Source organism: Trichomonas vaginalis, chromosome I, assembly GCF_026262505.1.
Source record: "Trichomonas vaginalis G3 chromosome I, whole genome shotgun sequence".
Taxonomy (NCBI): Eukaryota; Parabasalia; order Trichomonadida; family Trichomonadidae; genus Trichomonas; species Trichomonas vaginalis.
In genome coordinates, this window is record NC_067203.1 from 5280350 (window position 1) to 5294299 (window position 13950).

Here is a 13950-nt window from a genome sequence, read left to right on the forward strand (position 1 = left end):
TAATATAATTTCGATTTCGGAAATTAAATTTCCAAATTTTTTGTCGATTTCGGAAATAACAGGATCCCGCATCCAACACGCAACAACAAAACACAAAACACACTTTTTGGTTCTTTCATCGTTTTAATCGTAATTTATGTAATACATGATTTGGATAAATTTTACAAAAATAGAACCTATATTATATTCTTTTCAAAGATTCTTGCAAATCATCAAAAATAATTGTATTTTAAAAAACGATCAAATTATCCTTTCATTATTTTAAACTTAAATTAGTTTTTATGATTGACTAAAGCAATCATATTTATTCATCATTAAATAAACAAAAAAATAATATTTGAGAGTTATTTCAAAAAAAACACATTGAATTTATGAGATTGGGACAAAGTTGCAATTCGGCACTTTTTGTAAAAAAATGGGTCATACTCATAATGAATAGAGACTTATAGCCAAGTCTTGATATCATGCAGGGAGAATATACATAGATAAGCAATTATATTTTATAGTAGTAGTATTCAGAAATTCTTACAATTTACAATACAATTTTCAAAAATGGATAAAGACTTATAGCCAAGTCTTGATATCATGCAGGGAGAATATACATAGATAAGCAATTATATTTTATAGTAGTAGTATTCAGAAATTCTTACAATTTACAATACAATTTTCAAAAATGGATAAAGACTAATAGCCAAGTCTTGATATCATGCAGGGAGAATATACATAGATAAGCAATTATATTTTATAGTAGTAGTATTCAGAAATTCTTACAATTTACAATACAATTTTCAAAAATGGATAAAGACTTATAGCCAAGTCTTGATATCATGCAGGGAGACTCTCTACAAATACAAAAATTGATTATCATAAGGAAATACAAATTTATCAATTTTCATGTGAAAATTACATAAATTTGTTCTCCAATAAATAGCAATAATACTTTGAATGTTATATTAAGTAATATAGCTTCAGGTAAATAAGCTTACACTTCAAAAATATACTGTTTATTCATTAATTTTAAAAAAAGTCCAAATTATCTAATCTTGCTTACTCTTCCTTTAAACTTCTTTGTGCCAAATTTAATATTGCCTTCAAAGATGGAATAAGGACATTAGGTTCAATCCTTCGGCTTTCGACAATTTCCAAAATGTGTTGAATTAATTTCAAACATTCATCGTGTTTTGAAGCTCTTTGCTCAACAATCTGATTACCTGCCCTTGTAAGAATTCTTACTGCTCTTTCTTCATTCAAAACATTAGCGACTTGAACCTTAATAATCGCATTTGGAATCACAACAGTGATGAGAGTTATGACGATGTCATCAATGCGCTCATTTTTCTTACCCAAGAAAAATGTTTGCTTTAATTGATGAAAGTGTGATTCTGCAATGTTATTCGTGGAATCACCTTCTCCACGATATAACATCATCCAATGTTCTTTGGTTCTTCTCCATTGTTTATCGAAATACTTCAAAGCGCGCGGTTCTTCTTCTTCTAACATTGTTGTCAAGAACTCATATGTTTCATCAGACTCTTCAGCCAGCTTTTCTGCATTCGTTGCATCTGCACGTAATGTCAAAAAGTCCATTGCTAAATAGAAGTTCTCAAAATTCTGTGGATTGTCAAAATAGCTTCCAACTTTTGCACATGCGCGTAAAACATGCACAGCGCACCAACTGAGCTGCGCAAGAGGAAATCCGTCCAATTGCGCGAGCAATGTTTAGCGCACAGCCAGCGCTCCAATGCTGTGGATCCAGGTGCGCAAACTCACAGAATTTCACCAAACATTCTTGAATTTTTCAGATGTCTGAGGGTTCACTAAAAAATAGCAAAAGGGGAAAATTGTGTTTTGACTTGTTTTCATTGTTACTGCAAACAATTGGATCTTTCCTTTAATTAAAGAATGAGTGGAATCGACGTGGAGAGGGTTATCAATGCTATGCACCAATTCTTTTGCAGCAAAAGGTGCATATATGATTGTAAACTCGGAAAAATCTCCATTGTAATCAAAATTGAACGAGATCATCTGGGCACTCTTCCTGTAAATTATTCAAAAATGCTTCCAAAGAAGTGTAAGGATCGTTTGATAATCTTTGTGCAATAATCTCATCAAGGCGATAAAATTTGTGCTTTAAAGCATCAGTAGACTGCGCGAAAAGTTTCATCGTTTCTTTGTTATTCGTATCAATTCCGAACTTATCAAAAAATGCTTTTTGAGCAAGAAATTGCTTTCCACCGTTTTTAATATAAAGTTCGATCCATTTTTGATAAAATTTACTCGCGTAATGTGAACCCATTTCAACTCCTATATGATGGCAATGTTCTTCATTAACTTTGCTTATAGTAAACACTCCATTTTGTTCTTCAACCCTAAATTTTGCCATGCATAGGGGATACGAACATGAATAAGTGACATATTGCTTTGGAGATCCCGTTCTTCTTCTGTATGGGACACCGCCCTTGACTTCCTGTTTAATACCAAAAGCAATAAGCTCCTCTAAGTCCACCGAAATCAGAAAAATGAAGTGATTTTGAAAAGAGTTAACAAAATTCAAATCACATCAAAAACAAAAACACATAAAAAATATTTTATTATACTCATTCGAAATTAAAAATAATAAAATTTATATATATTAATTTCATTAAATCAAGGTTAAAAATCTCACCGGAAAAATAACCTCAGTGTGATAAATTTATCACCGGAAAAATTTACAATAAGGTTAATACCGAAAATATCGAAAAATAAACATTTAAGGTTAATTTAAGAGTATGCACTTTTGTCACCTACTCTTGAATTTATTAATTTGTCTCAATTTCAGTATTATAAATTTTTATAATTTCAATATTTTGAAATACACTTTTTAATATTTCAATATTTATGATATTTCAATGTATTAAGTGGTCTCAAATTGAGCTTCTCAAATATAAGTTGGCCTATTCAAATAATAAAATTAAATAATATTTAAAATAATAAATAAAAGTGATTGAGGTCATAGCAAAACGGCTGTTTGGAGGCAGTTAGGAGCTAGCGGTTGAAGCGATAACATTCACAGCCAACATCTACGGTCCAGCGGCAGCATTCAAGGGCAACATCTACAATCAAGCTGCAGCAAGGAACTACGGCAGGTCAAGCGGCATCATTCAAAGCCAACATCTACAATCAAGCAGCATTAAGGGGCTACAGTAGGTCAAGCTGCAGCATGGAGCTACAGCATCAAGGTGCTACGGCAAGTTAAAGATCAGTCAGATCTGGAAATATCTTTTTCAGGATTTCATTTGTCATGAAAAGCAGTTAGTATCCCTATCTTGGGTACGGCGGCACTGCGTTCCACCTTACCCAAGATAACGGTTTGACACTTTACGAAACCGGTAACGTATATTTTACAACACAACCATAACACCAACTTAACCTTAAATATTTACAAAACCATCTGACACATAAACGACTTCACTAACGACTTCACTAACGAATTCACTACCATCCTCACTAAATAAAAAATAACCTTATTTTATTTATTTTCCAACTTTTTTATTTCATTACAAAGACATGTCTGACTACATTTACTATGACTCTTTCCCAGAACGTTTCCGTGAACTATTCAAAACTCAAGTAAAACTGAGAAACATGCATTTTAACAAAGACAGACCCATTGACGATGAAAGAAACCCTAAATATATTATAATACCTTATGATGCTAAATTTATTGCATACATTCCTTATGGTCGCAGAGGAACGAAAACTATTTCAACAAAGACGAAAAATTATTTCTGGAGCGATGAAGAAAATTGCCTTATCTACATAAATGCATACTTAAATAAAGCTACATATTGTACAAAAGAAGGTTGGACTGGATTTGAGCTCTAAATATACGACGACGATGGAAACAGACGTTGTGTATACCCATACGATAATATGTACCATTGTTTTCATCAAGCATTAAACGAATACATAGTCAGTAAGGGTCTCATTCCTGTTGAGTAGAAATGTTATATTTTTGTTCTGTCATTTATATAAAAATAAACTTAAAAATAAATGATATCACTACCCTCACACGTATGAAAACATAGCACAAAAATAAATTTAGGTGAAGTGGTGAAATCTCACCTCTTTTTTCACCTCTTTTTTCACCCTGTTGAATTCATTGCTTTATAACTCTCTTCCTTTCTCCAACTCTTCTAACTTCTTCTTAAGTTCAGCAATGTTGTCCTCATGAAGTTTAATCTTCCTTAATATACCTTCTCTATCTAATGGTTGCTTTATCTTTCTAAACTGAACTCTACCATCCTTCATAGTATGAATGTAAAAACCTTCTGGAATAGTTCCTGATTTAATGTATTCTACCAAAAACTTTTGTTTCATTGCTTCAGTGACTTTAGTCGTCATTTCAATCAAATAAAAATTTTAATATTAAATAAAAATAACGTTATTTTTTCAGTAAGGAAACGCAGGAGTTTTACGATTTATTTGAGGAGTAGGTTCTGGTTTAAATGTTGGAGTCGGTTTAGGAGTTGACTTTTGAACAGGAGTTTGTACTTCCATAGGTTCAGGAGTCATTGAAGGTTTTGCTTGTGAAGGCGTTGGTTTTGACGTTGGTTTTGGCGAAGGTGTTGGAGTTTGTTTAACTTCAGCTACTTCAGTATTATTTACAACATTTGCTTTATTTCTTTTCAACATCATAACTGCTCCTGCTGTAGCTAGCAAACCTAGTGGGAGACCATATCTTATATAAGGACTTGACCAAATGCTATTTTTGACAGGAGCTGGTGGAACACCTAACTTGGTGAGACTGCTCTTTGCCATTGTGCAGCTCGTAAGAAATATTCAATAGGTGCTCCATAATCGTTTGGTAAAGTTTGTTTCATAGATGGTGAAGGTTCACGAGAGCTTGATGAAGAACTCATTTATAAGCTTTAAAAATAAACGTTCATCCCTTATTCCTCACTGTCGTCCGTGGCTAAGTTATAGTCATCTAATCTTATTATGGGGATGCCTGACTGTCTTACCTGAATGGCAAAGCAGCAATCCCTCATAAATCCAATAAGTGGCTTTGGTACATTTTCAGTTGCTAGTTCAATAGGTCCTTTAACAGACAATTTGTATGTTATTGGAGCAGTAGATGTTTGACCTTGCTGGAAGCAAAAGTCCACTTCTGTTGGAAAACCACATAAGAAATGTGTGTTGTCATAGCTATCCCATTTATGTTCCACACTCATCATCACCAATGACCTCATAACATCTTCATTAAATCCTATCATATCATTGTTTGTATTGCAGGCGTTCGCAACCATTTCATAAAATACAGGTCCATATGATTTTTCAGGTTCTGCAGGCATATTTCCATAAGCTCCCATGGAAAGCTGAAGATATTTAAACTTAGGGTTCTCAAAATTAACATAATAGTTGTCTTTCTTTCTAAATAGTGCCCAAATACTTTTAACATTAATAGGCGTATAAGCTGCTGTAAATGTTGCACTTGAACTATCTGTATTCTTTGAGAATGAACCGTCCATAGGAATCCAATCCATAACTTTAACAGGAAAACATAAAGCCTCGTTTGTATAATGTTCTACAAGTTCTGTATAAATGTTAGGGTCTAAAGAGAATGACTTTGGATGAATGAAACATTCATTAAAATCCATCTTTGTTCGAAATAGTTGCTGGGTTACAGTTGTAATAGTAACTGTTCCACTAGCTTCTACTGCCTTCGTTATCATAGTGAATGGTTCATTCCATGGAACAAATTTATTTGGCGGTGAATTTGAATCTGAAGCAAATGCAACTTTAAGAGTTGGATTGAAAGCAATGATATCATTTACAGATATAGATGTGCATTGTAAGGCGTCGCTACTGAACTTTACTTTAAGCTGAATGTTTCCTGCAAAAGCTGGAATAAATCGAATAGCTTCTAATGGAAGGAATCTTCTAACAGGAATTCTTAAACGAAGCTTAAAATCAAATGATTTTCCTGCTGTAATTGGACCACTAACAATTTGTCCTGTTCTGCATGTTCCCGAATGACTCCATACATCTTCATGTCGAGTCTTTGAGAAAACATCTACTTTCTTTATTTGTTCGGTAGTTTGTGAGTTTGAAGTTATATATGCTTCTTCTCTTGCGTTGTCTTGAGAATATACGATACGACCATTTGCAAGGATTTGATATCCAGCAACTGCATAGAAAGCGTCATCGAAACCAATCCAAAATCCTGGTGGGTTTGTTTTATTGGAACCTGAACCAATTTCTTTATCTGCAATAAATTGACCTTCCATTTTATACGTAATGAATGTATTGTAAAGGTCCAACATATTTTCACCAGGAGGTGAGAGATTGAATGTTACCCATGTGTTATCTTTAGCAGTTCCAGGTTGTGATGGAATCTTTGCGTCAGAATATTTTCTATTAGTGTCACCAATTTGAACTGCATTGTCTATGATATCGAAATATGAGCGAATCTGATGAATATGCTCTGCTGGAGTAAATTCGTTTAGCTGTTCGTTCTGCATGTATTTACTCCAGATAAAAATATCTATTTACTTCATTATTCTCACTCTTCTTCTTGGCATTCGTGGTGGAAGTTGTTTCTTGACATTTTCAATGAACTGTACATTCTCTTTTGTCTCAACTTCTTTTACTGGTGGGTCAGGGTTCTTTGACTCGGTTTGCTTTTCAATGAAATTCACGAACTTTGCAATAAGCTCTTGGTTCGTTATTGAAAGTACATCTGGCTTCTTTTCTTCTTGTTCTTTTGGTGGCTCAGTTTGAACAGAAGGTTTTATATGGGCTTCGCCCTCAGTGCCATGCACCTTAATGTTGTCGCTTTCTGCATTCGCTAATGGAACCTTTCTTTTTCTTACGTATATTTTACCATCTTTACTCTGACTTACGTAATAGAAAGGATGTTGTATTCCTCTTGCGTCATTTAATATAATAGACTCTCGCTCTGATTTTGACAAGCTCATTTTACATCGGTTAAAGTTTTAATTTTGTTTTTTATCTGCAGTCACATGACTCAGACAAGCCCTACGGACAAGACTCAAGGGGTCATAGATGTTGAAGCATTGAAGAAAGAAATTCGTGAGCAAATTTTATCCGAACTGAAGGAACAAAAACAAGAACAAAAGCCAGAGAGACCAAAGAGAAAACTTAGTGAAAAACAACTTGCTGCATTAGCTGCTGGAAGACAAAAGAACCCATGTTTGCTGGCGAAGAAAGCTAGAGAAGAAGCAAAAGCAAAGGAAGAACAAAAAGCTAAAGAAGCTGAAGCAAAGAAAGAGTAAATGGTTTATTTTTATCCGAACTAAATGTATAGACAAATACCTTTATCTGTTGCGTTCAGTAGTGAAAACCCTGACGTCAAAATAAAGGGGAACAGAGTAACGTTTAAGTTTCCAACAGACTGGATTGTGAACATAAATGAAGAGAAGTACATTGGCATAACATCTATGTATATAACACGTGCTTTCAGAAAGGTTGACTTTATACTTCAAGTCGAGATAGAAAATGACGAACAGTCTTTAAGCGCCCAAAACATTCACATATACAAATACTTTAAAGACGATACAACATTGCAACAATGTATGATTTCATTTAATGAGATGTTCGAGAAAAAGTTCAACATTGAAGTACAAACTTTACAGCCTTTACGTGAGTTTCTTGCACAACTGAAAGAAGAAGGTAGTCAGCCACAACTTATAGACTTTCATTATGAATTTAATGAAAATGAAGATGGAACACATGACTGTCAGTTTGTTGTATTCTCACCATTCAATGAAGTCGCTAAAGAGAAAGAAAATCCATTACGTATAAGATTTCAAATCTCTGAACCAAGTGATGATTTCAAGAATGTTTTCAATTATGATGCAATGCTTCCGAGGAAAAATGAATTTTCAAAGATTGTAACACCTGACATTTGGGATAGAAAGCAAGCTATATTATATTCAAACTTAAGTAAGGGAGTTGAAAATGAGTTCATTGGTCATACAAGAAATTCACCATTACCAAATCCTAAATACTATAAATTAACTGGCTTCAATCGTGAGTTTTGGATAGACATGTACTCAACTCACGACCATAAATGTCCAGTGTTCTTGCCTCCAGACCATAAGGACTGTCTCTACATTGAAGCACAACTCTTAAACTCTACCATCGCAGTATTGTAAATGACCACATGGGCTTCGCCCTTGCCGCTAGTTTTATTTTTATCACGAATGACCTCATTGCTGACAAAAATAAATGACCTCAGAACTTCAACTTACGAATAAAGCTTGTTTTAGTCGTTATTGAGAAGTTAAACTTCTCTTCAAAGCAAGGTTGACATGACTTACATAAGTCAAATCCAATCTCTTGACCGTCATAAAGTGCTTTATAAAGTTTCATGACACTGAACTCAGAGTCTTTGTCAAATTTTCCTTGTGGAACCATTAAACCTTTATCTTCATCATACAAACACTGAACAGAGTCAGGAAACATTTCATTAGCGGTTAAAGCAATAACATCTTGCTTCACGCCTTTCATTCTGCAGTGAAATGCAACTTCATTTAAATCATTCGTGAGTAAGTCTATGTAAGTCTTCTTTCCACAAAATATTGACTTGTATGCTAAACTTTGTTTATCTTTTGTGATTTCTGCAAAGTCGCTATGAAATTGACCAAGGTTTTTACCAATGAGAACTCTTCCATAACGTTTCTCAAACTCTTCAGCTAAACGAGGGATATCTTCATTGTAGAGATGCATACTGTCGGTATCGCTATAAAAGATGTCCATTCCTAAGTCCACAGCAGTACAGAATACTTCACACATTATTCTCTTCGACATAGACAGAATGTTAACACCAAGTGGACAAAAGTTAAAGTGTCTGCAAATGCTTTTCGTTAGCTTGAAAATAGTTTTATCTGAACCATCCAAACCTTCGAACTTCACTATATGGTTGTAGTTTCTGATGGCATATCTTATAGCATCTTTGTCATCTACTATGGTTATTTTTGACTCAATAGGAGATAGAATAGTTTTGCCATAAATACTGTTCAGAATGAGCTTTATATTTTCTTGCAAAGGATTTCTTTCTTTCTTATACTTTAACCTTAACTCAAACAACTTCTTTACTTCATCTCTTATTCTAATATCTCTGTTTCCATCGTAATAGTATCCTTGCAACACTTCACATTTGACACCTTGATATTTTATGAGGTCTTGTAATGTTATATGGTCAACATACATTAAACAGCAAGTGTTTGAACTTCTGGGAACGTTAAGTTCTGGATTTAGTTCAGGGTCACAAACTATTAAAGGAAAGTGTCTATGTATTCCAATCTCTGTTATCTTAATGAGAACAAAGAAACCAGACATAAACTTTTCACCAATGGGTTCCTTTTGGTCGTCATCGAATAAATGTCTCATGAGATACTCTGTGCTTAACATTTCTTTCTTCATAACCTTTGGAATTCCTTCTAAAGTATAAAGTCTTGCTATAGCTGATGGATATAATGAAACAGCGTCGAAGTCAGCAATGAGTTTCTTTTCGCTCTTTTGTTTCATGTTATCTGACAACATACATCTTCCACCTTGAATGCATCTCGAAATAAATTCTCTTGGTTTATTTGAGAGGTCATATAAATTTCCATTCGGGAAGTACACTCTGTTCTCAAATAATTTGTTAGCAATTGAACAAATACTAACGTAGTCATAAACGTTTAAATCAAATTCTTTTAATATGTCATTGCGGAATTTAACAAAACCTTCTCTTAAAATTCTTACATCTTGTTTGCAATAAAATGAGCTATATTTTTCTAAGTCGAAGTGGTTTTCATCTATTCTGCAACCTTTGATGGAATCTATGTTTTTCATAAATGTATCTGCATCCTGGATAAACTTACATGCTTCAGAAATGACACCAGTTCTGTTGTCATTTGCTAACAAAGTACTGCTGTAGTAGTTATATGGAAATACTTCTTTCGGTCCTGTTTGTAAGTTAAACATAGCAGGAAATAGTTTAAGCTTCTTATTTATAACACTGTAAGAGTCTTTTATAATAATTGCCCGTCCTTTATATAAACCAGTTATTTGCATTGTTCGTGAACCTTTAATGATGGGAGTTCCTTTCACTTCTGTCATGTGTCTTAAGATGAAGTTTATATCATAGCTGAGGTTATGGAAATATATTAAACTCTTGTCAGGAAGTCGCTCCAAAAATTCTGTTGCACAGTTTTGACCCCATATGCTTTCACTCACTGAACCATCTTCACTGTCGTAACAGATGTTAAAAGCTTTATGAAAGCCGTCTGTGCTACACTCAAAGTCAGCAAAGAAAACATGCTCAGGAATGAACTTACATTTAGTTTTATTTACTTCTTTTGACTCTGCTTTCTTCTTCAGTTGTACACAATACTTTGGAGCATATGTCAAATCTTTAAATGGTGCAAGGTTCTGTTTATATAAGTCAGTCGTATATGTGAAAAGTTCTCCATAAGAAATAGGTTCGAAATATTTGCACTCCCACAATGTTTTCATAACATCCCATAGCGGTGTAGTTCTATCCATGCGAACTACATATTTATCTTCTCTCTTTGTATAAATCTTCATCTGTTTCTCAATGTTCATTCCACCACACTCCTTCAAGATTTCTATATAGTTGCGAATGAAATATGTTGTCATTGGAAGTCTTTCATTTAGCATGTAGTGGTCTTCAACAAGAAGTAAGTCAATAGTTCGAACAGTTTCACATTCTTTTGGTATATATCTCTTTATTTCATTATGTCTTGAGTCATTGAAATAACCAATGGTAACATTAAATGCTATACCTGTTGCGTCAGAAATTTCTTGTACTTTACTTTGAGGAAAGTCTCTAACACGAATGACTTCTCTCATGTGGTCAATAGTTTCTTCATTTACTCCAGCCTGAATGCAAGCATAAACGAAACAATTGTCTTCTGTCATAAGTGTTGCAGTTCTTTTGTTCAGTTCATTGAAGATTTGGTAGCGTTCAAGATTTATAGGTAATGTGCAAAGATACTTCCAGAACTGACCGCTTCTCTTCTTATAAAACTTCTTTTCACCATTATCTTTCCAAAAGCTTTCTATAAGTGCTGGGTTTCCTGTTTGCTTAAGAGCTTCCAAAATGGCTTTCTGGTCATTTGTCAGTGTGCTTTCATCTCTATATGGTCTCTTTTTTGGTTTGCCTTTCTTTACATCTGACATCGTTAAGCCTTCATATTCTGTTAAATCATACATCTTTATTTCAGTAAGATTCTTTATGTTTGTCAAGAAGAAGTCATAGTGCATTTCAACAATACCTGCAGCATTTGCTTCTATCTCTGATATAAAGTTCTCCTTCAAGAGCTGATGTAGTAATGTTCCAATATTATTGAGGTTTAACGTAGAACATTCATACTTTCCACCAAGTTTATAACATACCATCCATCTTTGTTGGGAGTTTATTTTAATCTTCTCTAAGAGTCTCATGAAAACCTTACCGAAATGTTTGTGTAAGTAGTCTCTGTTTGGTTCATCTAAAGCTTCGATGTTAAAGTCAATGAGTCTATTGCCTGACTTCACATTTCTCTTCCTATTCTCTTCATCTTTCTTTAACCATCTCTCACCTTCTTTTGGTTTGTCGTCAATGGAACGAATGACATCGTTAGCTTTGCGAACTTGTTCTATAGCGCTCTTAAACATCTCTCTTCTCTGTTGTTTCAGTGTGTCGTCTCTTCTTCTTGTTTCACCAACGTTTGCATTTGTTATGTCAAACATTTCTCTTCTTACTTCATGAGGTACTGAACGTCTATGATATAAGTCAATAGCAACGTCATTTAAAGGAAATGCTCTTGCATGGACTTCGTCCTCGCCGCGTTGCGGCTTTATGAACTCATGAATTCTATCATAACTTATTGCACCATTATAGTCATTGAGGATGTCAGCGAGTGCTTTTTTGTTTGTTGCGTAATGCTTTGCAATATCTATATTAGCTTCTGTAAGAAGTTGTTTTATTTCCGAGTGTTCTAACTTAGACAACTTCCGATACATCTTTAGTAGGAAATAAAAAAATATTTTTTTGAAAAAATTAGATTAGATTTTTTAAAGTTATTTTTCAAAATAATTTAATATTTTTATTTTAATGAAACACATGCAAGATTGCAAGTTCTTTTCATACAATGCTCTCGCTAATGCCATCAAGAATGAGTTCAATAATGCTTCAAATGTTAATGTTATCTTTAACAAGAAGTTTGTGAAAGAATCTAAGTTTGGTCAGTATGTCAGACCATTAGCTATCGTCATTGACCGCAAACGTTATACTTCACAAGAGTTAGCAGTAGTTTTGAAACAAAAGAGTTTCTTCGTGAATGTCAAAGATACTCATTATACTGTCATAAAGAACTCTAACATTGACTTCTTCAGTATTGCTTTAAATCTTTCCGAACAGAAAGAATATAAGAAGGGTGAAACAAATGTGAAATATTATCCTTCATCTCTGAAGACAATAACGAACAAAGATGTTATACAGAAATTCTTACCAAAGGTTGAAGAAGCTTCTATTGACATTGACGAAGAAAGTGAAATGGTTGAAGAAATTGACCCTGACGTCATTTAAGCAAAAATATATTTTTGGTTAGTCTTCATATGGATATTTTACAACAATTCCCCAATGTATAAACTTTTCATACGCTTTTTCATAAGCTTTATATACCTTCAGAAATTTTGCATAATCTTTAGAAGCATTTAGATATTGTTTAAATGCTTTGTATGTCTTCAGAAATTTTGCATAATCTTTTACATGTTGTTCGTTCTCTTCTTCTGTCATGAGTTCCGAATATTCTAAATTCATGTTCTTTCATATGAGATAAAATTTTATAAAAAAATAAAATTAGCTTAGATTTTTTTATTCTTCCTCTTTGAAGTTATCGAAATATTCTGTTATTTTTTCCTTCAGTAATGTTAAGTCTTCTTTGAATGTAAGTATTGTGCAACCTTTGATGTCATAGTGTGTTTGAGGAAGAGTATTTTTGACAATTTCCTTTATTTGCTCATTCGGTGTCATTGAAATCGGTAAGTTTTCACGATAGAACCAGTTTCTGTCAGATTTATATATTTTAGCTAAGTCATAAAAGCTCTTGTTATTCCTTCTCACTAAATGCAACATAACCATATCTTTATCTTCTTCTTTCTCCAACTCTTCAGTATATATCATATACTTATAACTCTCTTCCTTTCCTTTTGGTACTGAACGTGGTATTCTTTTCTGTATGCTTTTGTCTTTGGATTCAATGACTTCATCTTTTGCTTGAAGTTTCTTTTCCATCTCTCCACGTTCTGCTTTATATAGTTCATCTAACATCATGAAAATATAACAAGCATAACGGGGCCAAGCCCACATTGCTACAGCGTTTACTAAAAATCTATGAACATAATAACCTTTCAAACCAGGAGCCAAATTCTTGCGATTTTCGTACGGAATCTCTTCTCTCGGTTTTCCGAGGGAAGCAATCATATGAGGAAATTCTTCTAAAAGTTCTTTTGTCTGTTGGTTTTCAAACCAATGATATGCTTGCTTTGTAGAACGAAGAGCATTCATTATACTTTGCATTTGGTACATGTCATCTTTGACCGAACGAATGAGGCGAAGTTGTTTGTTATATTGTATGTATTCGTATTCTTCATTTATGGCTTCATGAACGATAGCAGTTGTTGTGTTCTCTAATGTTGACATTTCTGTTCTTACATACAAAATAAAAAAATAAATAAAAATAAAACTAACTTTATTTTTCTGTGTTAAAGAAATGTTAAAAATTCATGGTTACATATGTGAAAAGAAGTCACGAACAAATGAAGGTCATAAGATTCAGCACATAATTCTGAATTGAATGGTGTGTCATACATGTCAAACCGTCAAGAATTGAAGGAGATACGAGGCTATAAAGATTTTGGATATTTTCTGACACACACCCTGAGGGAAAAGTG

The 13950-nt window shown here is 33.6% G+C and overlaps 10 protein-coding genes across 10 annotated transcripts, besides 2 other annotated features; 3 read left to right on the forward strand and 7 right to left on the reverse strand.

Annotated features, from left to right (window-relative positions):
• Positions 1-373: 373 nt before the first annotated feature.
• Positions 374-2789: a mobile genetic element.
• TVAGG3_0933290 (MULE transposase domain-containing protein) lies at positions 1048-1428 on the reverse strand (the record flags this gene model as incomplete). The annotated part of the gene is made up of 1 exon (XM_001320137.1): positions 1048-1428. One exon carries the CDS (start codon positions 1426-1428, stop codon positions 1048-1050), a length of 381 nt encoding a protein of 126 aa, XP_001320172.1.
• Positions 2790-3289: 500 nt separating the features above from the next.
• Positions 3290-13950: part of a mobile genetic element that runs on past the window's edge.
• Positions 4432-4674, reverse strand: TVAGG3_0933310 (uncharacterized protein; the record flags this gene model as incomplete). Its single annotated transcript, XM_001320140.1, has 1 exon — positions 4432-4674. One exon carries the CDS (start codon positions 4672-4674, stop codon positions 4432-4434), a length of 243 nt encoding a protein of 80 aa, XP_001320175.1.
• Positions 4932-5714, reverse strand: TVAGG3_0933320 (uncharacterized protein; the record flags this gene model as incomplete). The annotated part of the gene is made up of 1 exon (XM_051252690.1): positions 4932-5714. One exon carries the CDS (start codon positions 5712-5714, stop codon positions 4932-4934), a length of 783 nt encoding a protein of 260 aa, XP_051078264.1.
• Positions 6531-6959, reverse strand: TVAGG3_0933330 (uncharacterized protein; the record flags this gene model as incomplete). Its single annotated transcript, XM_051252691.1, has 1 exon — positions 6531-6959. One exon carries the CDS (start codon positions 6957-6959, stop codon positions 6531-6533), a length of 429 nt encoding a protein of 142 aa, XP_051078265.1.
• On the forward strand, positions 7005-7277 carry TVAGG3_0933340 (uncharacterized protein; the record flags this gene model as incomplete). Its single annotated transcript, XM_051252692.1, has 1 exon — positions 7005-7277. The coding sequence occupies one exon, from the start codon at positions 7005-7007 to the stop codon at positions 7275-7277; it is 273 nt and encodes a 90-aa protein (XP_051078266.1).
• TVAGG3_0933350 (uncharacterized protein) lies at positions 7302-8159 on the forward strand (the record flags this gene model as incomplete). Its single annotated transcript, XM_051252693.1, has 1 exon — positions 7302-8159. The coding sequence occupies one exon, from the start codon at positions 7302-7304 to the stop codon at positions 8157-8159; it is 858 nt and encodes a 285-aa protein (XP_051078267.1).
• On the reverse strand, positions 10345-11412 carry TVAGG3_0933360 (organellar and viral DNA polymerase type B; the record flags this gene model as incomplete). The annotated part of the gene is made up of 1 exon (XM_051252694.1): positions 10345-11412. A coding segment is annotated over one exon (1068 nt), but the record flags the coding sequence as incomplete, so codon positions are not given.
• On the reverse strand, positions 11464-12018 carry TVAGG3_0933370 (organellar and viral DNA polymerase type B; the record flags this gene model as incomplete). Its single annotated transcript, XM_051252695.1, has 1 exon — positions 11464-12018. A coding segment is annotated over one exon (555 nt), but the record flags the coding sequence as incomplete, so codon positions are not given.
• Positions 12110-12583, forward strand: TVAGG3_0933380 (uncharacterized protein; the record flags this gene model as incomplete). The annotated part of the gene is made up of 1 exon (XM_051252696.1): positions 12110-12583. One exon carries the CDS (start codon positions 12110-12112, stop codon positions 12581-12583), a length of 474 nt encoding a protein of 157 aa, XP_051078270.1.
• Positions 12872-13699, reverse strand: TVAGG3_0933390 (KilA, N-terminal/APSES-type HTH, DNA-binding family; the record flags this gene model as incomplete). The annotated part of the gene is made up of 1 exon (XM_051252697.1): positions 12872-13699. One exon carries the CDS (start codon positions 13697-13699, stop codon positions 12872-12874), a length of 828 nt encoding a protein of 275 aa, XP_051078271.1.